Source organism: Wolffia australiana, chromosome 8, assembly GCF_029677425.1.
Source record: "Wolffia australiana isolate 7733 chromosome 8, ASM2967742v1".
In the NCBI taxonomy this organism is placed as follows: domain Eukaryota; kingdom Viridiplantae; phylum Streptophyta; class Magnoliopsida; order Alismatales; family Araceae; genus Wolffia; species Wolffia australiana.
The window spans coordinates 2,702,461-2,727,827 of NC_135842.1; the positions used below are offsets into that span (position 1 = coordinate 2,702,461).

General features: G+C 37.6%; 1 protein-coding gene and 1 pseudogene across 1 annotated transcript; one reads left to right on the top strand and one right to left on the bottom strand.

Moving 5' to 3' along the window:
• The first annotated feature begins 306 nt into the window (after positions 1–306).
• Positions 307–2,097, top strand: LOC144706580 (putative WRKY transcription factor 35). The gene is made up of 3 exons (XM_078579575.1): positions 307–380; positions 1,163–1,303; positions 1,651–2,097. The coding sequence occupies exons 1-3, from the start codon at positions 307–309 to the stop codon at positions 1,958–1,960; spliced, it is 525 nt and encodes a 174-aa protein (XP_078435701.1). The 3' UTR covers positions 1,961–2,097.
• A 14,075-nt stretch (positions 2,098–16,172) lies between these two features.
• On the bottom strand, positions 16,173–16,266 carry LOC144707290 (small nucleolar RNA R71; annotated as a pseudogene).
• Between the last annotated feature and the right edge of the window lie 9,101 nt (positions 16,267–25,367).

The window sequence follows — 25,367 nt, forward strand, 5'->3', positions numbered from 1 at the left end:
AGGCTTCATCCAAATTCTTCTTTTGCTTCTGTTTCTGCACCCTCGACCTTTGTCAGCAATGTGATGGGGAGCTCTCTGGTCGACCATGGAGGACTTCGGATCTTATCATTATCGCCTGGAAGTCCGGACTGGAAGAGGTCTTCACCTAGTTTTTTAATTTAATTTTCTCATATTTACGTTTATGATTCTCTGTTTCTTTGGACGCTATTTTTTTATGATTCTATGTTTCTGTCAATTTTTTCTAGGCTTCCTCAAAATTCTTCTTTTGCTTCTGCTTCGGCACCCTTGATCGTTGTCAGCGGTGTGATGGAGAGCACTCCACTCGAGCATGGAGAACTTCAGATCTCATCCTTATCGCCTGGAAGTCCGGACTGTATAAGGTCTTCACCTGGTTTTCTAATTTAATTTTCCCATATTCATTTTCCCGAAATTCTATATTTCTTCCAAAACGAGGATTGGCACAGCAGTATGAAAAATAACATACTACCTTCAACGTTTGTGAGCATCTTCTCCTAACAAATACAGATGACGTTAACTGGATAATGTTATCAGCTCGCAAATGAGTATCTTGTCGACTACTTTTGATGTCGATGGATTTTTATTAAAAAGAATGAAAGAAAGATCAGAAAGAGTTTCTATTTAATTCCCTCTATTTTGGTTCGCCTAACTGTCAAATGATCTACATGTCTCTATTTCTGCGACTTTTACCAAGGATTTGAAGGACACATCGCACCGGATTTGGTTTAAACATAAAGTCATTTGCATCAGCATGGTTTGCTTCGCGAGCTATCAGACATACAATTTCCTAAAATCCATTATCTATTATCAGACATATAATTCCCTCCATTTTGGTTCGCCTAACTGTCAAATGATCTACATGTCTCTATTTCTGCGACTTTTACCAAGGATTTGAAGGACACATCGCACCGGATTTGGTTTAAACATAAAGTCATTTGCATCAGCATGGTTTGCTTCGCGAGCTATCAGACATACAATTTCCTAAAATCTATTATCTATTATTTGTTGAAACTCCGAAGGATCTGGCACATAATTATATTTCATTGCCCTAAAGTATTTATTGAAATTCATCGCATCGTTGTATTATATTTGTGGCGAGCTTAGCCCTAAATTGTGAGCACACATGAATCTAATACTCTCGCAGGAAAAGCCATACAAAAAGAGTCGTCTGCATCCCTGCACTTGAAGCTGGCAGCGGTAAGCCAGGCGGAGATGTGATCCCTCCAGACCTCTGGGCATGGAGAAAGTATGGTCAGAAGCCCATTAAGGGTTCACCTTATCCAAGGTAACATAATTATGTTTTGCTTATGGTTATTGAGAATGTATTACAACACGTTTCGTGGGATACACCAAACATATAGTTTCATTCTTTAAGGTTATCAGTGGCACATGGATAGACAAATATAGTTTTCAGCAGTAACCCCGAAATAAGTTCAGTATTGCAGATAGCTAAATCAGAGAATCAGAAATTTATTCCAGGGTAAGACTGATATATTATTTAATGGTATAAATCGGGGAATAAACACTTTAGAGAGTCTTCCGATTGAACATTGATTTCTGACTTCGTATGGAACTAGCACAGAGAGTTTTCTCGACGAAAACATTTGACGGCGGAGAATCATTTCGATGCAGGGGTTATTACAGATGCAGCAGCTCCAAACAATGCTCAGCTAGAAAGCAAGTGGAGAAAAGTCGGTCAGACCCAAGGATGCTGGTTATCACTTATACATCTGAACACAATCATCCATGGCCAACGCAAAAAATGTCAACGGTAGTATGCTCACGGTCTCCACTACCTAGAAGCGAAGCGTCCAAAACTGGTGTGCTATCTTTCAGTCAGTTGTCAACGACGAGGGAAGGGATAACTAAAGACGACAAAAGAGAGAAAGATGACTCCACTTCCATTAGACCGTCGACGGGGGAGACAGGATGGTGTTTGTAGGCAGAATGTAGTTACTCGTCACCAACATTCTCGAGCTCATTCCAGTTTTGTCCCCATTTTTCGCTTAGTAAATTTCAATATTAATTGTTGAAAGGCCAACCTGGTCATCCAGTGTGTATTGTAAGAACGACGTTAGAACTAATACCACCTGAATTATATGAATGCGACTTACTGCCTTTCCAAAACCCGCACAAATCACTCGGGTGGCTATTTTGATTAATTAACTCTAAAATATAAATACATTTGGGAGCGTTTTCTGGAAATTACATTTTTTATAGGAGTGCACATCAAATGAGTTAATGATCTTAGGAAATGGCATTTATGGTATGATTCATAATTCCACTTTCCCAAGAGGCAACGATTTGCCACCGAAGAAAAGATTTAGCTATTGATGGGGTCTCCACAATAAACATGGGAAATCAAGAAGAATTGATTAATTATGCTCTCTCCGAATGTCTTACTTTCAGACTACTCTTCTGGATCCTTTTGCCCCTTTATTTTTATTTTTTAATTACACAAATTAACGTTGGCCTGTGTTATTTACCCTATAATACTGCTCCAAATATTTGAGCGATAGAAATTTAATTTCTGAGGGAAGAAAGTGGCTGCCTAGCTCGACCCAGTTGGCGCCAGTTAGCTCCGACGGGAACTGGATCCCTCGAAACTAGTTCCATGGCAGGATGGGACAGAAAGCTGAGAAACCGCAAGATCCCACAGTTTGGAAAACGTACGTTTCTCAGGTATGACAGAACAAGTGCCTTCCTTGGTGTCTGTTGTCTTAAATATGAGTATTTTTTCACGGACGTGGCATAGATGAATGACGAAATTTAGGTCAATTGGAGCGACAAAACTGTTCTATCGTGCATAATCACCAAAATCATCCAATATTGAGAGACCGACGAAAAGAAAAGATGAAAGAGGGAGGGAGGGCGGGAGAGACAGAATGCCAATGCTGGTTGTTGAACTTGAATAAATATGAGAAAACAGCATGTTTTGACACCATTAATTCTAGATCACGCTGGCCATTCTAACCCGACATATCTTGTATTTTTTTTTCCATTGAAAATTTTTATGAGTCCTCTACGTGTGGGACAAATTTGGGGCATGCACATGCGCATGAACATCACGCATTCAGCCATGCACGCTTAACTTTTCGAAGTTCTGCCCATTTTGACTTTCTTCCATTGGACCAATTGAGTATTAAAATCATAGGGTTATGGAAAACAAAATCAAGGCTTTCCGTCAGCCACAATCATCTTGAATAAATGATAGTCGAAACAGTATACGGCTAGGGAACGGCAATTGTCATCCATCACGTCACACGTCACCGTGACGGAAACGTGACGGATGACGTGACGGATGGCGTGACGGTGACGGGATGGAATTCAGCGGGTAGTGACAGTGATGCGTGACAAGATTTACATGACGGTGATCTGACAGTGATGTGATGGTGACGGAGTGCCCTGGACGTGTGACATGACGAAATGTCCGTCACGGATGACAGCCGAGACGTCTATTTAATACATATTAATAATGAATTTATTGACTGAAATTATGAATTTAATGAATTTAATAAATTAATATGATAGAAAAATTAAGGATTTAGTGATTTTTGTTTTAATATATTGTGATAATTAAATTGTTGACGTAAAATTGTGAGTATAATAAATTTAATAATTAATTTATTGATGGGAAACTTAAAGATTTAGTGAGATTTTTCTTGAAAACAATTTAATAATTATTATATTGAAATTGAAATCATGAATATAATAATAAATTACTTGACGGAAAAATTAAGAAATTTGTTCATTTTTTTAAATACATTTTAGTAATTAATTTGTTAATGGAAAATGTGTATAAAAAATTTATTAATGAATTTCTTGATGGAGAAATTAAGGATTTAGAGACGTATTTTAAACACAATTTAATAATTAGTTTACGGGAGGAAAATTATGAACAGAAATTAGTTTATTAATTACTGTCTCTCCAGAAAATTAATTTAAGGATTTGGTGACGTTATTTTAATTACATTTTAAAATGTAATTTAATGACAGAAAACTATGAATATAATGAATGTAATAACTAATTTCTTGACGGAAAAAGTAATGATTTTGTGTGTTTTTTTAATACATTTTAATAATTAAAATGCAACTTACACTATGCAACATACACGACTTTGAACATTGAGCATTATTTTGGCTGCATTTTCAATCATCATTTAGTATGCAACATACAAGAATTTGAACATCAATCATCATTTTGGGTGCACTTTTTATCATCAATTATTATCCAACATACAAGACTTTGAGCATCAATCGTCATTTTGGGTGTGTTTTCAAACGTCATTTATTATGCAACATACAAGAATCTGAACATCAAGTTGCTTCTCATTCATGTTAGAAAACTAAATCACACGATGCAGCGAAAAATCCCAATGTGGTTTCAAGATCAAGCACAGAGTCAGGCTTTAGAGAGCTGGCGCACGGGATATTTCAAGGAGTCTGGATTGAAGTAATCCTAAAAAAACGCGATGCGTCAAATGCCACAGCTACTAAACTCTCCGTGCCAATGAATCAAATATCAAGACCATCCATGATCTAGTTTATCTTGACTCCTCCAAGTTCATTTGGGTTTTGTGCATCAATTCATATGTTTCATCCAACGAAGAGTCGGAAATTTTAAAAAATGCCCAAGGGTTGGGAAAAGTCATCTGTTTCATCCAACTTATCAGGTCCAAAGACCAATATGCAGATATCCACGCCAAGATATCTCATGTCTCTACTTGAAAGAAGCTTAGCAGAAAGCATTGAAGGGAATACGCGCCTGCTTAACGGTGTGATTGCAATATGCAAATTTTTTCATCTTTATCCCTCTAATATGAGTTAAATGCTCATAATCTTGAACAAGTTTCTGATTTTTTGTCTACAAAACAATACGCGATAAAACAATCGTATGACAAACTGAGCTTCAAAACGGGCAAGAGGAAGGTGGAGATCTTCTCCTCATATGCAGAAAATGACATAATAAAAAATTCAGGAACCTGCGCGTCTGAGATTTCACACCGGGGAAGAGCAACGATTCACGCGACAAACAATATCCTCGATCAAGTCTAAAACAGTGCGCAACCCAGAGAAATAGGAGAGAAATAGGAGCGTTCGACCTGGCTCGAGGAAGCCTTGAACAAGGGCTTTCCACTTCAACCCAACGGGAAATCCTTGTTCCTCATAGAAATTAGAAGTTCTAAGTTAGAAACATAGTAAAATAGTTATACTATTTCCATCATTGGTGAAGTTGAGGGATCACGGTGATGGTGACATGACAGAATGACGAAAGAGGGACGCGTGACGGGTATGTGACGGATCTTTTCCAAACTCCTCAGACGTGTGACGAGACAGTCACGTGACCAACAGTTCGTCACATCACCGTTCATCATCTATCATTATCCGTCCCATCACGTCCGGGGTGTCACGTCCCATTCCCTGTATACGCAGGCTGTATCACATTCGCTCTGTCACGCTCATTTTCTCTCTCTCTCTCTCTCTCTCTCTCTCTCTCTCCTCTCCCTCTCTCTCTCCTCTCCCTCTCTCTCTCCTCTCCCTCTCTCTCTCTTCTCTCCCTCTCTCTCTCTTCTCTCCTCTCCCTCCATCTCTCTCTTCTCTCTTCTCTCCCTCTCCCTCTATCTCTATTCTCCTTCTCCTAAGCTCCCTCTCGATAATAAAATTCACCAGGAGAATGATGTCAACATAAAATTATCCTTTCACTTCAAACACCATCCTGGGTCTTACAAAGGAGGTATGTAATTTTATTAGGAAAGAATGAAGATGAGAATTTGAGCAAAGGAGGCATGTAATTTTTATTACTTTTCTTAAAAGTGATATTAAGACAAAAATAAGAAAACGCTGTGGAATTAAAAAGTCCCAAAATTTTCTATAAAAACCTCAAAACTAAATTTTGAACTTTTTTGTGAAATCACTGATTAGCCTTAGTATTTTTAGTTTCATATATGTAACCTCTATGTTTTTTAAAATATCTGCATACAAGAATTTGTTGCCACGTTAGGGGTGGCCATTGGGGGTGCTCTTCTTTATGAAAGTCAATAAGTTTCTGATTTTTTACTCATTGTTTAAATGGATTTCTTGAAATCGGGACAGGCTGTCATCCACTTGATTGTTTAGACCAATGCATGGCGAACGTGCAGTAATAACATCCTAGAGTATAAATTTCAGGAATTACTTTTAATTTGGCTGAGGATAACATCTAAGGTTGACACAAATCTGGTTTTATTTAGTAGGAGGGAGAGTTCATCATGGACTGTCAATGTGGGACCATTCCCTGTATTTTTTTGGCATGTGTGGTTCCAATGAGAATGACAACATGCAAAAGAAGAATGTTTTTCCCGGCCATTTTTTTTTCATTTAAAAGTGCTCAATGACCTTGTGTAAGTTCCAGCCACAGAAACTTGTTAGAAATTGTGGCCTTCTATCCTCTTCATTATTTCCTCATCATCGACAGTTCCGAGTTATTGCCTTAGGATTCATTCATATCTCTACCTACCATTGCACGTTGACTCCCAGAAATTGAATGGGAAATCAGAGTCGGATATCAATCTTGGAAATTTGCTATTTTTTAAGAATTTCAGCAATAAACATCAAACTTTCATTTGAAAATTTATCTTTCAAACAGAGTGTTGGGTAGTTAACCTCAAGTCAGTTATTTTAGTCTTGAATGGGTCAAGTAATACCAAGTCAGCATGGATCACTGGTCTATAGGGAGATGTGGAGGCAAAAAGAATGGACTAGGTGTCTTCCAAGACCAAGTCCTTGGACAGGTGTTTTTTGTCTCACACTTAGGAGCTAAAAACATTACCTACGGACAGGTGTTTTACTCTATTAGTGACGTCTGACACAATAGATTGCATGCTGCAGTACTGTACTATTTTTATTGGGTCAAGCCTTTTTTAAGGGTCTCCTATTTATAACATATAGTTTGTAATAGGTTGAATTGGAGAACAAGAAGAAAGAACGTCATATGGGGCCTGGACTAGAGTCCTAGTCAGGTGATATATACCATTCAACACATCAGAACTCATGCTGTGAAGTGGTAATCAGAGTTTTCAGTCATTTTATTGAGATTCCCTAAAACTACCCCCTCCCAAATTATAAGCAAATATATAACACCTAATTTTTGAATTTGTTGTGGAATATAATTTCATAAAAAACATTCCTTCAAATATTCTAAACATGTAAATTTTTTATCATGATATCAAATATTGACAAAATTCCCAACGGACTTGATCCTAAGTTTGCTTCTGTTTTCATATTTCTCTATTGATTTAATATATAATAATTTAACATTTCTTAGAATCTTAAAATTAATATTGAAATAAAACTTTGAAACTTTAATAAGCTTATGTAATATATAGTTATCTAAGGTATTTTCAAAAGTTTATCCAGATATCATAATCTTGTACTGACATTATAATCCTCAAAATATGGTATACCAACTTAGAATGTCCCATTGACTTTTTTCATGTTGAAATATGACTTAACGATGGTGTAGTTCTATTTGCATGTTTTTCACAGTTTCTGGCTAATATTAGAAAACATAAATTGATGACTCTAAATCCTATTACTCTTACTATTTTATTGGATTTTATGAAAGTCAGGTAAATAAAATATTAAATACTAAATGCAAATGGAAGACATGTTGAATGTTATGCTAAGACATAGATCACAATAAGCAACCTATGATTAAAAAAAGGAGAAAAAATCACTAAAAACATGACAAACAAACACATATATCTTGGTTACATTTGAAGCCATACTATTTTCTAGTGCACATTAATTATATCTAACTGCAAAGAACATTGGGATTTTTTTTTTTAACCTCTATTGTCCTACCTCTGTTCCTGATCCCTATACTGGGTCCTTGTTTATAATTTGATGCCTTAATGAATATTTTTTTATGCTTTATGCTTTACACTTTCTTAATGTTGTGGTATTCAGATAATAGAATTCAAAATATTCTATCCGGAGAATGATAAGAAAGAACGAGGCATCATTTTATGTCTTTTAAAAAATCTAGTTTGGTATTTTATATGATCAGTGTATCCCTACATTTCCAAGGCTTTTAAGCCCACATCTAACTTTTACTCTTGAAAGGTTAAAACATTGTATTGCTTGGAATGTCAGTTTGCATTACATCACTCGTGCACAATGCTCCATACCGTTATTTCCCAGTTGTTCCACTAACACCTACAACTACATCAGGCAAATCAGGGACAAGATTATATTAGTTCCTTGTTAACAGTGTTTTTCGTTGCCAGTATTGGAAGACTCCAGACAATCCTATAAACCTATGGAACCTTTTCAATCTAAGCTTGCCAATATTGATGCTTAAACGTAATCTGCTTTTAGTGAGTTTGGATAAAATTTTCAAAAACAATGTATATCTGGAGCAAGATTCTCTTTTAATACCTAATTCCTATGATTCTGTATTAACACCTTAGTAGTTAGAAGTTCTATAAATATGTTTTCTTCATCATAAGCTTACATGATATTTTGAACCCCAAGTCCTGTTGAATCAATTAATATGTTATGAAATATATTGATGATTTTGTAGCTAATGATTCAACTTTGTTTAACTCTATTATAATGAGACTAACCCTACAAATGCTTCTTGAGTTAAGTGGAAGTTTTGTTTCCTATTTTTTAGTTTTTTAATGAAAATATTTATTAAAATAAAAAATTTCCATTCAATATGTGAAAATGATAAATGGAGAGGACAAATATTTAATCGAAGAAGTCAACTTACCTACTTTTAGTGTTGATATGAGATGGGGGAGTAATTTATTCAACTAACACTATACACTGAAGGCATACTTTCCCTAGGTATGCCTTATTAAATACATATAAAAACAACATTAGCAGTCATCTTTTCATAGTTTTTTGCCTTGATCTTTGTATCCAATATCCAATTCCATCTTATTACTTTATGGGTAGTCTGAAATTGTCATTGTTATTTTCTTGAATATTACGCAAGAGTGTCAGAGAAATCCAAATCTTTTAATATGAGTATGAATAATGTAAGACAACACCTGCTATTGTAGTTCCTGTGACGACAATGTAACTTTGTTACTTTTTAATTCTACTTAATTTCTCATCTGGTTGTTATCTATTCAATGATCCAAGATGCTATCCAAGATCCAAATCTGTCATTGCCATTAAAAACATAATGAAACCTCTGATGTATCGATGCTGTGAATTTTTTTTGCTAGTTAAAGGACATTGAAACTGGCATATGCATATGTAAGTAAAATTTAAATTAAATGCTCACTATAATTTATTATGCTTGAAATTTGTAAAATTTTCTTACAACTATATGAACTAGTAAAAGGTTCTATTGGAATAATAACTTCTTCATTCATTTTATTAAACCATTAACATGTGTATGGAAATGTTACAACTATGTGGTAGCCCTTATACAACATCAAAATAAAAATATATATAGTCAATTGAAATCCACAATTTTGATGTCATCTTTATATCTGAAAATGTGAGATATGAAAAAGTATACACTTGATCGCTACAAGATGGAGGTTCAGGACTCAAAGAAGAAAAAAATCCCAACTTCATCAGATTCATAGAACATATCCAAATAACCCATAGTTTGTGAAACTAATTACATATTTTGAATTTTGTTGCCCCATGTTAATTTGGTGAAGTATTAACATCATAAATGGACCAATCAATGCTAAATTTCTAGCCATACCAGCCTCATAGTAGTATGGATCATAATGAAAGGGGTATTAACTTATGTGGTTATAGAGTCAAAACTGATCATCTCCCTTTTATGATTCTCATCATTAAACCATGCCTAACTCATATGATGAGTAGTCGTTGATGAGTACACACTTCACTAAATTGATCTTTATGAATGGAAGAATGGTATCATACCATACTGTGAATCATGTGGACTAAATTCATGCTTGTGTGAATGATCCTTACATGTACATCACCAAAGGTTACTTATGGATGGCGTCTTTCAATTTACAAATCATTATCCTAGAAACATCACTGGCTTGGGTGGGGCAAGAACTTACAAACCATTCGGTCATGATGGGATTTTCTTCCTTCCAGATAAGAAGAAAGGGTGCACCAATGTTGATGTGATCAAGCCCATACAACAGGTAGCGTAATATCAAAAAAAAGTTATCCAATCATTTCACAATCCATTACCGCAAACTCAGATGACCGATTAAGGGTTGGTAATTGGCCCAACCCTAAGTCTTCCAAGGAGCTTTTAGTGTATAAGAGAGTATCAATACAAGGTAACCAATGAGATTAAAGTTTAGGAACACAGGCATTTTACTTGTTTGTAGGGTTTGACGGACCCAGTCTGGTCTGGTTTTTTGGCATGGACCTAAACCTTACCTAAAGCTCGGTCCAGTTCGGATCTGGTCTTGCTCAGTACTGGCCCGGTCCTGGTCCTGTCAACTTGACTAGTCAAAGTCAAAGGTGAAAATTTGGCAAGAAATTTTCCTAAAAGAATATTGCATTACAAGGCAATTTACAATATCCATTTTGGAAAGTGAAAAACACCATCTCTAATTCAGTTCTTTCAGTGTCTAGTACATGGTCTTCACCCAAATCCATGAATCCAAAGCTGATTGGACTTGGAACTTAAAGAGAAAATAATAGAAAACTAATCAAGATGAGATAGTGCAAGAGTATTAACCAACATAATAAGAAATAAGAGTACCAAAACAAAACCAACTAGAACATGAAAAAAAATATTCTTCTAGTATAAAATAATAAGAAAAAAACAAGAATAAAAGGAGAAGAAGAGGACAATAAAAATAAAGGAAAATGAAAAAAGAAGAATAAAATAAGAAGAGAACAAAAAAAGGAAAAGAGATGAAAAAAAAGAATAAAAGGAGAATAAAATAAAAAGAAGAAGAGAACAATAAAAGGAGAAAAGATGAAAAAAAGACGAATAAAAGAGGAGTAAAAGAGGAAGAGAACAATAAAAAGGAAGGTAGATGAAAATAAGAAGAATAAAAGGAGAATAAAAGAAGAAGAGAACAAAAATATGAAGGTAACAAAGATAAAAAAAACGAAGAAGAGAAAAGAGGAAAAGAAGAATAAAAGAAAAACAAGATAAGAGAAAACAAATATGAAAATAAGAAGAGAAGAGAAGAAGAAAGGAATATGATAATTACAAGAAAAAGAAGAATAAAGGAAGAAAAGAAGTAATGAAGATAAGAAGACAAGATAAAAACAAAAGAGGAATATGACAAGAAGAGAAGAACACAAAGAAGTAGTAGAAAGAAGAAGAAGAAAATAAGAGGAAAGAAAGATGAAAAGAAGAAGAGAAGAACAAACCAAGTAAAGAAGAAAAGAAAAAGAACGAGCATAGAAAGAAATAAGAGTATCAACGAACATATTCAGAAATAAGAGTACTAGTGGGAGGAGCGCGGCAGCGACGAGCGTGGGGGGCCGCGAGAGAACAGGCGGGAAGAAAACTCGAAATAAGGGTGGCAGCGGCGAACGCAGGGGAGGTGGGTCAGTGGCGAGAGAGCAGGCGGGAGGTGGGGAGAGGGCCACGAGTGAGTAGAGGGAAGGGGACGGCGGTGAGACAGGAGGGGGGAAGGTGGGGCAGCGCCGAGAGAGCAGCCGGGAGGGAAGGTGGGTCGGCGGCGAGAGAGCGGCGGGAAGGGGGGGCGGCGAGCGCGAGGGGAGAAGGGAGGTGGCGGCAGACGAGCGGGGGGTGGCGGATGATCGCGGGAGTAGGGGGCGATGGGGAAGGAGATGGGCAGTACGTGGGAGGTGGATCGTGCATGGGGGTGAGAGGCAATGCTTTCAGGTTTGACCAACAAAAAAAAATTATATACTTGTTAAATATACACCGGTACCGGTCTGGTCTGACCTTCAGACACGATCCGGACCGATCAAGAGGTCCCCCTGGAAATGGTGGACCGTCGGTCCCAGTTCGGTCCGGTCCGATCAGTCCCCGGTCCAAAATGTCAAACCCTACTTGTTTGTGTCTTCAAGAGCACAAGGTGAAGCTTGCAACCCTGGGGAGGAAACCCCGACCCGAGACATTTACTGAGTTCATGATTTATTCGTCTGTATGAATGTTGAAAGATATACCTAATTCTTTTAGGGGTTTTGATAAAAACCTTCCATGAACTATTGTCACACGGTCAAATCTCGAGCTAAGTTTGTTGCTCGGAATTGGCGTGTGTCGGCCTTAGTGCTTGGAGCAGAACACTGAGCAGCCTTGATCTCTTACAGCGGAAGCTTGTGCAATTGCTTAAGATCGCTTGAGAGGGGTTAGAGGAGATGTTGGTGCTACGCACCGTCAGTGAATCGGGTCATTGCATTGATATCTTAAAGAGTACATCAAGATTACATGGGGGAAGACGAGGGGTGTTACAAGGAACGAGACGAGGCACCTTGCGCCGAGGTAATGTCACCACACCGCCTCAGGGCCGCCGCTCCCCGCGTGCGCGCCCGCTTTGCCGCTACACAAGAGCGCCGGGCCAGGCGCCGTGCACCCGCGGGCCTGGCGATCACACATGCCACCCCTGCCTTGACGATCACCGGCACCCATGTTAACACTCTAGCGCGCAGTCTGCGCGACGCCGCCGCATTCGATGCCCCCGAGCTAGGCGCTGCGCGCCCAGCACTACCCCTAGGAGCGTTGCGCGCCCGCTGTGCCGTCTCGGCGATCTCTGTGCACCACTTGCCTTAGTCCCCTGGCGAGATGTCTCCCCATCGCGTGCCCCACACACGCAATGCGCGCGCTGCACCCGTGGCATGCCGCCCGGCCTGCGCGCCCCGCACCCGCTCCCAGCACTTCCCGCCCCCGCGCGCAGCGCTCAGCACTGGCGCCCGCGACGTAGCGCTTGGCTTTGGTGCGCGGCGCTTGGCGCGCACGCGCACACGTCGATGAGCCGGGGCGCCCAGCATGCGCGGACCGTACCTGATCCGTCCCGCTCTGGGCGTGGACGGGCACGTGCGGAGTCTGCCGTGAATCACCATCGACAGTGGCAATGGCCTAATAGATCAGGTATTTGGATATCACTATCCATTATGACTCAGTCCTTAAAATGTTGTGAGCCAAAATACAACGGACACACCCTCCCAATAAGCACGTAGGCCTCTGGGCAGGGAATACCGCCTAGTTAGGGGCCTAACAACTATGAATAGACAAAGTCCTGAACAAAATTTTCTATGCCAAAACTTCTCAAGATGCCCAAGGTTCTTCTCTGTTTTCCCATTGGGCCCTCTCAGCTACTGGAATGATTGTATTGAGATCATCATGATGGTACAGTAATATAAAGAACAACATGGATCATAAAGATGGACAAGATATGATGTGTCAAGTACTACATGGATCAATCTACAGCACAACACAAAAATAGATCAAATAATTTCTTTTCAAGAATCAAAAAATTGATCATCAATTTTAATGTGTCATTATCATTCTATTTTATGGTCTTAATTCATCATTTATTTTATTTTTTTCTTTAATGGTCCTATAATGTAATAATACTAATAATCATTATGATATTTTTATTGTATATAACTTTTTGTATTTATAGGGATTGACAATGCTTTAGAACTTGATATTATTTTTCCTATACACCATAATCTTCAGATATTTGTCTTTGACATCCTTTTCATTCACATGTTTTCCAAAATCATATGTCTGCTACGTCTGAGAAGATAGAAATGGTTACATACTTTGAGAAGAAATAGCTTAATGCAGTACTATTAATATCTGAATTTGAGATATATTTGTATTCCTTGTGGATACCTATGCTTCTAACCACATTACCATTTCCTTTAGCAGTTCTGAAAATCATACAATACATGACATTCTCTTGAAAATTAACGTTTTTATACTAAACATTTCCCAGGTATACATTCAAATTTATGTATCATTGTTTTATTATTCGACTATCATACAAAATATGAAATTAATAATGTTTAATTCAAATTTGGAGAGTAACTTGGAATATTGATAAATCCAAAATGATAGTAATATATATGTGCAATTTCAGCTAATTTATGTACTTCTTTATCTTTATCTGGATATATTATCAACATTTATGTTAAGTTGTGAAACATCATGAAACAAAATCACCTTTTTCTAATTTGGAGTTAATTATTATCATTTGTGGGACTAACCCCACTTAACTCAATGAGTTAAGTGGAATGACTCTCACTCTCTTCTTAGTTTATGTGGAAGATGCAGGAATTAGGTGAAACTTTCATGAATAAAGGGGATAATTAAATGAAGAGGAAGCTATTTGGACCAGAGGAGCAGGCTCAGCCACAACCCTGGGCCAAGAAAGAAGGCCCAAAGCAAGACAGTTGGCCCTAGTCTAAAGGCCCACTAAGGAAGCTCCACTAAGCCCACTATGAGAGGCATGTTGGGCCAAAGAAAGGAGGGCAAGGGGAAGGTCCAGTCATGATTATTTATGAATATTTCAGGGGCTTAAATGATGATTTGAGGACAACCTTGGACGGGGATCCAAGCCAGAGAAGAAGATCCAGCCATTCAATCCACAAAACATCCAAGGGTGGAGACTTAAAAGATAGCACCTTTAATGCTAATTAAGGAAAGAAGCCTTGAACGTCCAGGGGGTATTTCAAAGGTCTCAATGCTGATTGGAGGACAATAATGGACATGGATCATGACCCTGAAAAGAAGATCTGTCCATCCATTGTATTAAAAATCCAATGGCTCTCCTTTGCTCTCTCTCCCTATATAAACCCCTTCACCCTATTGTAAAATTCATCTTGTGATTCAATCCAAAGTAATGTTTGGTGGCCTAAGTGCAATTGAGTCATAGATCCATTCACCTCAGTGAGTGCCAGGCTGAGCAGGAAGCATCCAGGGCTGAAGAAGCTGGTGGAAAGGAGAAGAAGAAGTCCCTTGGACCTTAGCGGGTGTGACAAAGAGGTTACCTTCTTATTTCTCCTTTTTTATTCTTTTCTGTTCATCTTTTGTCTTTTGGTTAGTCTTGGATCAGCTAGCCAATATCCAGACGGTTCCATTGCATCCAACCACGCTCTAAAATTCGTTCTAGAACTCATTCTAGAGTGATTTTAGTACAGTCCATTTTTCTCTCTCCTCCACCAAGGCACCTTCCCCATTTGGCATCCGGACTTAGCCAAATTTTGACTAAGTCCAGAGCGCCAAACTGTTTCATTTCCTATTTTGTTTTAGCTTTCAAATACTCCTAAAAAATACAAAAAATTTATTTTCTGACTATTAATATTATTATAATATTATAATAATATTTTATTTTTCTTTGTTATATATTTTTATTTAATTAGTTATTTATCTTCATATGTAGTAAACCTTCCTCTAAAATTATTAAAAAATACATAACTAAAGCACAAATTCCTAAGAAAAAAACCCTTGCTCCCTGTGGATCGACCCTTACTCTCCCTACGCTAGTAAGGTTATTATAATTTTTTGTTGTTTTAATTCGGATAAACCAACGACACTAATTAGTGAAGTTAACTCATCACTAATTACCCCAATATCTGAATTATCAACTGGCGCCGCTGCCAGGGAGCACGGTGATTGTTTTGAGTGAATTTGTATTTTTTCCCCTTTTGCCAAAGTTGAGGGCAGCTAACCCTCAACAAACGGTACTTCTAACTACTTTTTTGGAGATTGATGGTCTTAACAAGGTCTAAGGCTAGGACTAGTGTTGAGGAAGATCTAGACACTCAATATCATGCTCTTCCAGCAACACTTACAGCTCAAGATAAAGAAGAAGTCGATATGGCAGAAGATGGTCAACCACAACAAGGGAGGAGAAGGACGATGTTGGATAGATCTACTCCATCAGGAAGTCTACGGCAAACCGGCATCAACATCAATGTAGGTGAGGGGGTTATGTTTAGGTATGACAATGCCCTACTTAACTCTCTCCCTGAATTTACTGGTCATTCTTCTCAAAACCCCATAGAATTTCTTGATGATTTTCACATTCGATGTTCCTCTCAAAATATTCCTGGTTTAACTGCTGAAGCTTTAAAAATGAAATATTTTCCTCTTACATTGAAAGATAAGGCTTTCGCATGGTATAGAAATTTAGGCATAACATTTAACTCATGGGAAGAAATGCAGAATAAATTTCTACATAAATTTTATCCCCTTTCCAAAACTAATTTTAATAGAAAAGAAATTCAGAAATTTTATCCCCATGATCATGAAGCATTTAATGAATCATGGGAAAGGTTCAATGAATTAATCCGAAAATGCCCTCACCATGGAATAGAAAAATGTCAGCTAGCTGAAATTTTTTATGAATCACTTCCTAATATTTTTAAAAGTAAAGTGAATCAAATAGCTGGTGGCTTGTTCTATATGGCTTATGAGGATGAAGTCTTTGATCTTTTGGAAAGGGTGGCGGAAACTGACCTACAGGAAATAGGAGCAAGTCAAAATGGAAGAAATGCCAACCCAAAATGAGGAGTGCTGCAAGTAACTTCAAAGGAAGCTGATCTTCATGCAGGGATAAGAGAAACCAACAAGAAACTTGAAGAATTAACTTCCACTCTAAAGAATGCTTTTCTCCCTAACTCACCCCTTGTGAAAGCACAGATTTGTTCTATATGTTCTAGCAGAGATCATGAGGATGGAGCATGCCAACTTGGAGAGGAGGAGGTCCATTTGTTGAACCACAACCAACAGCCTTGGGGAGGACCAAAGAGGACCATCTACAACAACCAAGGAATCTATTCCCAAGGAACCAAGGCCCCTTTCTAGCAACGAGTCCAATTCCAGACCCCACCACAGCAGTCTTATCAAGCAGCTCCACAAAACCAGGTACAAGATTTGTCCACTCTAACACCTGTGATCTCTCACATGATAGAGCAGCAGAATCGAAGGCTACGGGAAGAAATGGAGATGCGCATGCAAGCCATGATGGAATTCCAGACCCCACCACAGTAGTCTTATCAAGCAGCTCCACAAAACCAGGTACAAGATTTGTCCAATCTAACACCTGTGATCTCTCACATGATAGAGCAGCAGAATCGAAGGCTACGGGAAGAAATGGAGATGCGCATGCAAGCCATGATGGAAACACAGACAAAAATGATGATGGATGCGCAAGAGCAGACTAGACAGCTATTGGAGAGCTTGAAGCAAAGAACAGCTGACCATGGAGGTAAGGGAGTTGAATCCAACTCCCACTCAGGTCGATTTCCAACTCAACCTTCCATTAATCCCAAAAATTTATGTCATTTACAAGAGGAAACCCTATATCATGACAATGAGGAAGATCTTGAAGAAATTCAAGTCATTTCAAAATTGAGAAATGGCAAGGAACTTCAAGATCCTCACCGAGGCAAGGAAAAAACAAAATTGGAGGAAAATAACCTAAGAGAAGGAGAGGCTCCATCACCTAGTGTGGAACCCCTACCTTCAACCTACACCCCTCCCATTCCTTATCCTTCGGCCTTAAAACCCCTTAAGTCTTCTCCTGATTATGAGTATAGACTCCTAGAGAATTTCAAGAAAGCCACTATGTCAATAGGCGTAGAGGATATGATTAAATGTGCACCTTCTTTAAAGAAATATTTAAAGGATTCGTGCACATCGAGAAAAACTAAGGAGGTAGTTAAGCTTTCTGAAAATGCCTCTAGTATCTTAAACTCTGTTCCCATTAAAAAGAAAGATCCAAGAGCTCCTTTTATTACATGTGAAATTGGAGGAAAGATTTTTACTAGAGTATTATTAGATACAGGAGCTAGTATTAGTATTATTCCAAAAGTTTTATATGAGGAATACGGTTTTGGGGAATTAGAGGAAATCTGCATGGATCTATTGCTAGCTGATGGAACAATTAGACAACCAGAGGGTAGGTTATCTGATGTGATGATAAACGTTGAAAATTGTGAGATCCCCGTCGATTTTATTGTAACTGAGGTAAAGGTAAAGGGAGATCTAAGTTTAGCGCCTATCATTCTAGGAAGACCCTTCTTGGTGACAGCTAGAACAATCATGGATTGGGAAAAAGGGACTGTTGAATTTAAGGTTGGAGAGGAAAGAGTTAAATTAGACATATCCAAGATGATGAAATGTCCTAAAGGGAGTAACGAATAGTTAAAATTTTGAGATGAAGAGGAGAATGATGTCGATGCTATTCGAGGGTTTTTATTGAGAGTAGATGATGCCAACGAGGAAAGAGTAGAACCTGAGCCTCCTACACTCTCCCTAGATTTGAACTTAGAACTTAAACCTCTCCCATCATCTTTAAAATATGCATTTTTAGATTTTAGAAATTCCTTACCTGTGATTATTTCCTCGTCCCTTACTCCTTCTCAAGAAAATGATTTGCTTAAGGTATTGAGAGAGCATAAAGGAGCATTAGGATGGACATTTGAGGATATTAGAGGAATCCCTTCATCAATTTTTGAACATAGAATATTTTTAGAAGAAGATTCTAAACCTTCTAGGGAGCACCAACGTAGGCTGAACCCACATATGAGGGAAGTATTAGAGAATGAAATATTAAAATGGTTAGATGCAGTTATTATTTAAGCCATTTCTGATAGTGAATGGGTCAGCCCTATTCACATGGTGCCAAAGAAATCTGGAGTAACAGTAGAGATCAATGAAAAGGGAGAAGAAATCCAGAAGAGGCTGATAACTGGATGGAGGGTATGTATTGACTATAGAAAATTAAATAAGGCTACAAAGAAAGACCATTATCCCCTTCCTTTCATTGATCAAATTTTAGAAAAACTATCAGGACAGAATTTCTTTTGTTTTCTTGATGGTTATTCAGGATATAATCAAGTTAACATTCATCCTGATGATCAAGAGAAAACAACTTTTACTAGCCATGTAGGTACATATGCCTTCAGGCGCATGCCTTTTGGCCTATGTAATGCTCCAGCCACCTTCCAAAGATGCATGAACTCTTTATTTTCTGATTTAGTAGGTGATTGTTTAGAAATTTTTATGGATGATTTTTCTGTATTTGGAGATTCTTTTGAAAATTGCCTTCTAAATCTTACTAAAGTTCTTCAAAGATGCATTGAAAGTAACCTTGTGCTAAGTTGGGAAAAATCTCATTTTATGGTACAGGAGGGAGTGGTATTGGGGCACAAGGTCAGCAATCGTGGACTGGAAGTGGACAAGGCCAAAATAGAAGTCATCCAGGGCCTTCCACTCCCCACAAATCTAAAAACCCTTAGAGGGTTCCTCGACCATGCAGGTTTCTATAGGAGGTTCATTCAAAACTTTGCTAAAATTTCCAAACCTCTTACTAATTTTCTTTCTAGTAAAAATAAAGAAATCACTTTGGATAAAAGTGCTATTTCTGCTTTTGAAGAGCTGAAGAAGGCTCTCACACATGCACCTATTTTGCAAGCTCCAGATTGGAGCTTGCCATTTGAAATCATGTGTGATGCCTCTGATTTTGCTGTAGGGGCAGTCTTAGGACAGAGGAAAGAGAAGAAACCTGTGGCCATATATTATGCTAGCAGAACTTTAATTGATGCACAACTCAATTACTCTACCACAGAAAAAGAACTGCTAGCTGTAATTTTTGCTTTAGAAAAACTTTGACCTTATTTGCTTCGTAGTAAAATAATAGTCTACACTGATCATGCGGCATTAAAATATCTTTTATCTAAAAAGGAAGCTAAACCTAGGCTTATCAGATGGATTTTATTATTACAGGAATTTGACATAGAAATTAAAGATAAAAAGGGCTGTGAAAATTATGTTGCTGATCACCTTTCTAGGATCAAAGTAAATGACTCCTCACTTATCCATGAAGCATTTCCGGATGAGCAAATTCTGGCTATCCAAACAGGAAATGTTCCATGGTTTGCAAACATTGTGAATTTTTTGGTGACAGGAAGAGTCCCTTCAGGATGGAGCTACAATGAGAGAAAGAAGTTCTTCAAGGACATGCGAGATTATTTTTGGGAAGAACCAGAGCTATTCCATCAAGGAGCTGATCAAATTCTTAGAAGATGCGTACGAGAAGAAGAACAGAACAGCATCCTTAAATTCTGCCATTCCAACCCAGGAGGAGGTCACTATTCAGCTAAGGTAACAGCCCATAAGGTAATGGAAAGTGGGTTTTATTGGCCAACTTTATTTAAAGATGCACATGATTTTTATTTAAAATGTTTAGCATGTCAAGCATCTATAAATATTGATAAAAAAAATCATATGCCTCTAAAACCCATTTTAGAAGTAGAAATCTTTGATTTATGGGGCATTGATTTCATGGGACCATTTCCTAATTCGAGTGGATATGAGTATATTTTAATGGCTGTAGACTATGTCTCAAAGTGGGTAGAAGCCATAGCCACTAGGACCAATACCAGTAAAGTTGTCACTGATTTTGTGGAGACTTACATCTTTTGCAGATATGGATGTCCTAGGGCTATAATTAGTGATGGGGGGTCACATTTTATAAACTTTAATTTTAGACAGCTTTTGAAAAAATATGGTGTACAACATAGAGTAACTACCCCATACCACCCGCAAGCTAATGGGCAGGTTGAATTATGTAACAGAGAAATTAAGAAAATCCTTCAAAAAATTGTGAAGCCCAATGGGAAAGATTGGTCATACAAACTAAATGAAGCATTATGAGCCTATAGAACAGCCTATAAAACACCCGTAGGAATGTCCCCCTTCAGGTTGATATTTCGATAACCATGTCATCTACCATTGGAGTTGGAACATAAAGCTTCATGGGCAATTAAAAAGCTAAATCTTTCTTTAGATGAAGCAGGAAAATGCAGGTTGCTCCAGCTCCAAGAACTTGAAGAAATTAGGAATTAGGCTTATGAAAACTCCAAGATATACAAAGCCAAGATGAAGGCCTTCCACGACAAAAACATCAGAAGAAGGACCTTTGTCAAAGATCAAAAGGTATGGCTTTACAATTCAAGATTAAAACTCTTTCCTGGTAAGCTAAAAAGTAGATGGAATGGACCTTATTTGGTAGTAGAATCATATGAAAATGGGGCCATTTTAATTTCGGATCCTAGAACCCATAAACAATTCATAGTGAATGGGCAAAGGCTGAAGCCTTACTTACATGATGATCCTCCTCATCAACCCCTTAGTATGATATTGGAAAAACCTGCAGGTTAGTAACATCCATAGAGCTGCATTAAAGATTTTATTTCTATTTTTTACCTTTATTATTTTCTTTTGTTTCTTTTGTTTCTTTGTTTTTCTTTTGTTTTCTTTTCTTTTCTTTGGTTTCAGAAAATGCCTACCACCAATACATGAAATGGACGTGAAGGAACCTACATGAAAGCGCTCAACCCACTGTTTGCGCCCTCTAAACTCCTTTTTATATTTTCCTATGCATTGAGGACTATGCAACTACTATGTGGGGGGAGATTCAATCCGCCTTAAAAGTTTTATATTTTCTATGATGTCTCAATGTTTTTTTTTTTTTTTTTAATAAGATGGGGGGTATAAAAGATTCTTGAATTCAACATCATGCCATAACCAAACTTTGGACAGCCCCTTTTATCTTTTTACCTTAGAAGAAAATGTGGGGAAGCTAGGCTCACTGAGCGCATCATGATCATATTATAGGGGCATCAATGTTGATTTCTAGGTAGTACATGATCTTATCCCCAAATGGCGAGAGTACATGGTAGGGTGAAGGACAGATCTGAAAATCAAAAGGTGTATACCCCATAGATAAGGATTTGAGTGTTGAGTGAAAGTGTGACACCCCCACTACACCCATATTTTGATTTAACCAAACCTATCTATGTGAATGACTACCTATCAGCCTAATCATATGCTAGATAGTGAGATGCACTTCTTCAAGTCTTGAGCACATTACCCCTCCATTTCATACCTCTTATAAAATCTTCATCCCACAATTCTTCATTTGCCATCTTCATCCATCTATGCTTACTGACCCTTTACCACCTTTACCTCACCGTACCTATATACGACCCCACCTCCTTGCTTATGAAATGCCTTACTCCCAAGTCGTTTTATCTCTCTTATCTTTAAAAACAATATCATGTTGATATTTGTCATCTGATTTTAAATCTTTTCCATTGATATTCACTCTACATCTTCTCAATCTATTTCCTCTTTCTGATCCTCTAAGTAAAAAAAAAAAAATCCTCTTTGAGGGTAGAGTGATTGCATGAAATCTGTGATTGACATTCATTCAAGAAAAATTATTTGACTACGGTAGTTCATACATCCTTTCTTATTCTCTTCTATTTGCCGGCCCAAAAAAAAAACAGGAAATACAGAAAAATTACTATGAAGAATACATTTTACAAAATTATGAAAAAAGAAAGGAAAAATTACTATGGGGCTTGTTTCTTCTTCTTCTTATTATTTGTTTCCTATGAACTGCCTATCATTCCATAATTAATGCATTCTCTACCTAGAAGAATAACTTATGAGGATCATCTTTACCTTCTTCTACCTTCCACATTTCTTCTTGAATCTTGGGAGTAGGCTACATAAGTAATCTTCCTCCGACTTTCTTAACTCAGACTTTGCCCATTCTCCTTAAACCTTTCTTCTCATCTCTCTTGAAGCTTAGAGTAGATAGGAAGCCATTTCTTAACACGCCTTGTTACCTTGTGCTCATAATAAGAGGCGAAGAGTGCATACTCTCTATTTCAGGTCTGATGAAGCTTTTAGGGACATCACCACTTAGGTAGCCCTTTCTCTTGTGAGCGAGTGAACCAAGAGGGGTGAGGCCCAGTTCAATGTGTGAAGTGAGGAAATCTTTTTTTTATGGTGTCGAGCCTAGAGAGAAGTAAGCTGCCCTATTATGACCACCAGTTCTGCTCAGACCATGAGAAAAAAGTTCATGTATTCCTGCAAAGGTTTTGAACTAGATTGTCGAAGGAAAATGCTCATCTAGATATGTGATTGATAAACTTAACGCTTCATGCAGATACCTTCTTCGTGTAAAGGCGAGAAGGGAAGTCCAAAGAAGATCGAAGGGCATTGCTAAGGGACTAGCAATGATCTAAGTTGGGGGGTATCTGATAAATCCAAAATGATAGTAATATATATGTGCAATTTCAGCTAATTTATGTACTTCTTTATCTTTATCTGGATATATTATCAACATTTATGTTAAGTTGTGAAACATCATGAAACAAAATCACCTTTTTCTAATTTGGAGTTAATTATTATCATTTGTGGGACTAACCCCACTTAACTCAATGAGTTAAGTGGAATGACTCTCACTCTCTTCTTAGTTTATGTGGAAGATGCAGGAATTAGGTGAAACTTTCATGAATAAAGGGGATAATTAAATGAAGAGGAAGCTATTTGGACCAGAGGAGCAGGCTCAGCCACAACCCTGGGCCAAGAAAGAAGGCCCAAAGCAAGACAGTTGGCCCTAGTCTAAAGGCCCACTAAGGAAGCTCCACTAAGCCCACTATGAGAGGCATGTTGGGCCAAAGAAAGGAGGGCAAGGGGAAGGTCCAGTCATGATTATTTATGAATATTTCAGGGGCTTAAATGATGATTTGAGGACAACCTTGGACGGGGATCCAAGCCAGAGAAGAAGATCCAGCCATTCAATCCACAAAACATCCAAGGGTGGAGACTTAAAAGATAGCACCTTTAATGCTAATTAAGGAAAGAAGCCTTGAACGTCCAGGGGGTATTTCAAAGGTCTCAATGCTGATTGGAGGACAATAATGGACATGGATCATGACCCTGAAAAGAAGATCTGTCCATCCATTGTATTAAAAATCCAATGGCTCTCCTTTGCTCTCTCTCCCTATATAAACCCCTTCACCCTATTGTAAAATTCATCTTGTGATTCAATCCAAAGTAATGTTTGGTGGCCTAAGTGCAATTGAGTCATAGATCCATTCACCTCAGTGAGTGCCAGGCTGAGCAGGAAGCATCCAGGGCTGAAGAAGCTGGTGGAAAGGAGAAGAAGAAGTCCCTTGGACCTTAGCGGGTGTGACAAAGAGGTTACCTTCTTATTTCTCCTTTTTTATTCTTTTCTGTTCATCTTTTGTCTTTTGGTTAGTCTTGGATCAGCTAGCCAATATCCAGACGGTTCCATTGCATCCAACCACGCTCTAAAATTCGTTCTAGAACTCATTCTAGAGTGATTTTAGTACAGTCCATTTTTTCTCTCTCCTCCACCAAGGCACCTTCCCCATTTGGCATCCGGACTTAGCCAAATTTTGACTAAGTCCAGAGCGCCAAACTGTTTCATTTCCTATTTTGTTTTAGCTTTCAAATACTCCTAAAAAATACAAAAAATTTATTTTCTGACTATTAATATTATTATAATATTATAATAATATTTTATTTTTCTTTGTTATATATTTTTATTTAATTAGTTATTTATCTTCATATGTAGTAAACCTTCCTCTAAAATTATTAAAAAAATACATAACTAAAGCACAAATTCCTAAGAAAAAAACCCTTGCTCCCTGTGGATCGACCCTTACTCTCCCTACGCTAGTAAGGTTATTATAATTTTTTGTTGTTTTAATTCGGATAAACCAACGACACTAATTAGTGAAGTTAACTCATCACTAATTACCCCAATATCTGAATTATCAAATATCCATCCGACACTTAGTTTGGTAATAAACATGGGCATCAATATATGATAGGGCTGAGATTGTTTTGGGGTTACATGAGAATAAAACAAACTCATTTTTTTAATTGCCAACACAGTATTATATATTGATGGTAACAAATTATAATTTATGTTTATGCATTTTTCAGCATTTTTTGTTGTGTGTTGCGCTCAATGAGTGGACCACTGGTTTCTTGAAGAATGCACTTTATCCTCATTTATGATCATCTGTTTTGCCTACGTATATTGGTACATGATGTTTTATCTATAATATCTTACCCAAAAAATTATTTATTTATTGCAATAATCAATGGCATAGTTCGACCCAGAAACATTGAACTCGACACTAAGTGTTGAATATTAATTCATAAAGTAATTTGAAAAAATTAATTTTTTAATTTGGATGAATGACATACGTTGTGTTCAGTTATCAACAAAAACAAGACATCATTCCTTATTTAAATAATCATTTAATGTTGCACTCCACGGGGGATGATCAATGACTTAACATGGGAACCGTTATCGAATTATAGATGGAGTGTATTGAGATATTTAAGGTATCTTAAATTCATACACACTATAGTGACACTTATAACTTGTGAATAATAAATGTGAAGAAAAACTTGGAGCGCCCTAACAGAAGCAATTTCCTGCCGTTAGTGAACTTGCTTCAGTACATGTGGATCCTTCACATTTTGTTTCTCATTATGTGTGGAAATTGTCTAGTGTGTGAATGATTGTTGAGTTATTGATGGATATTCTCTCATCGAATCTTCCCATTGGATT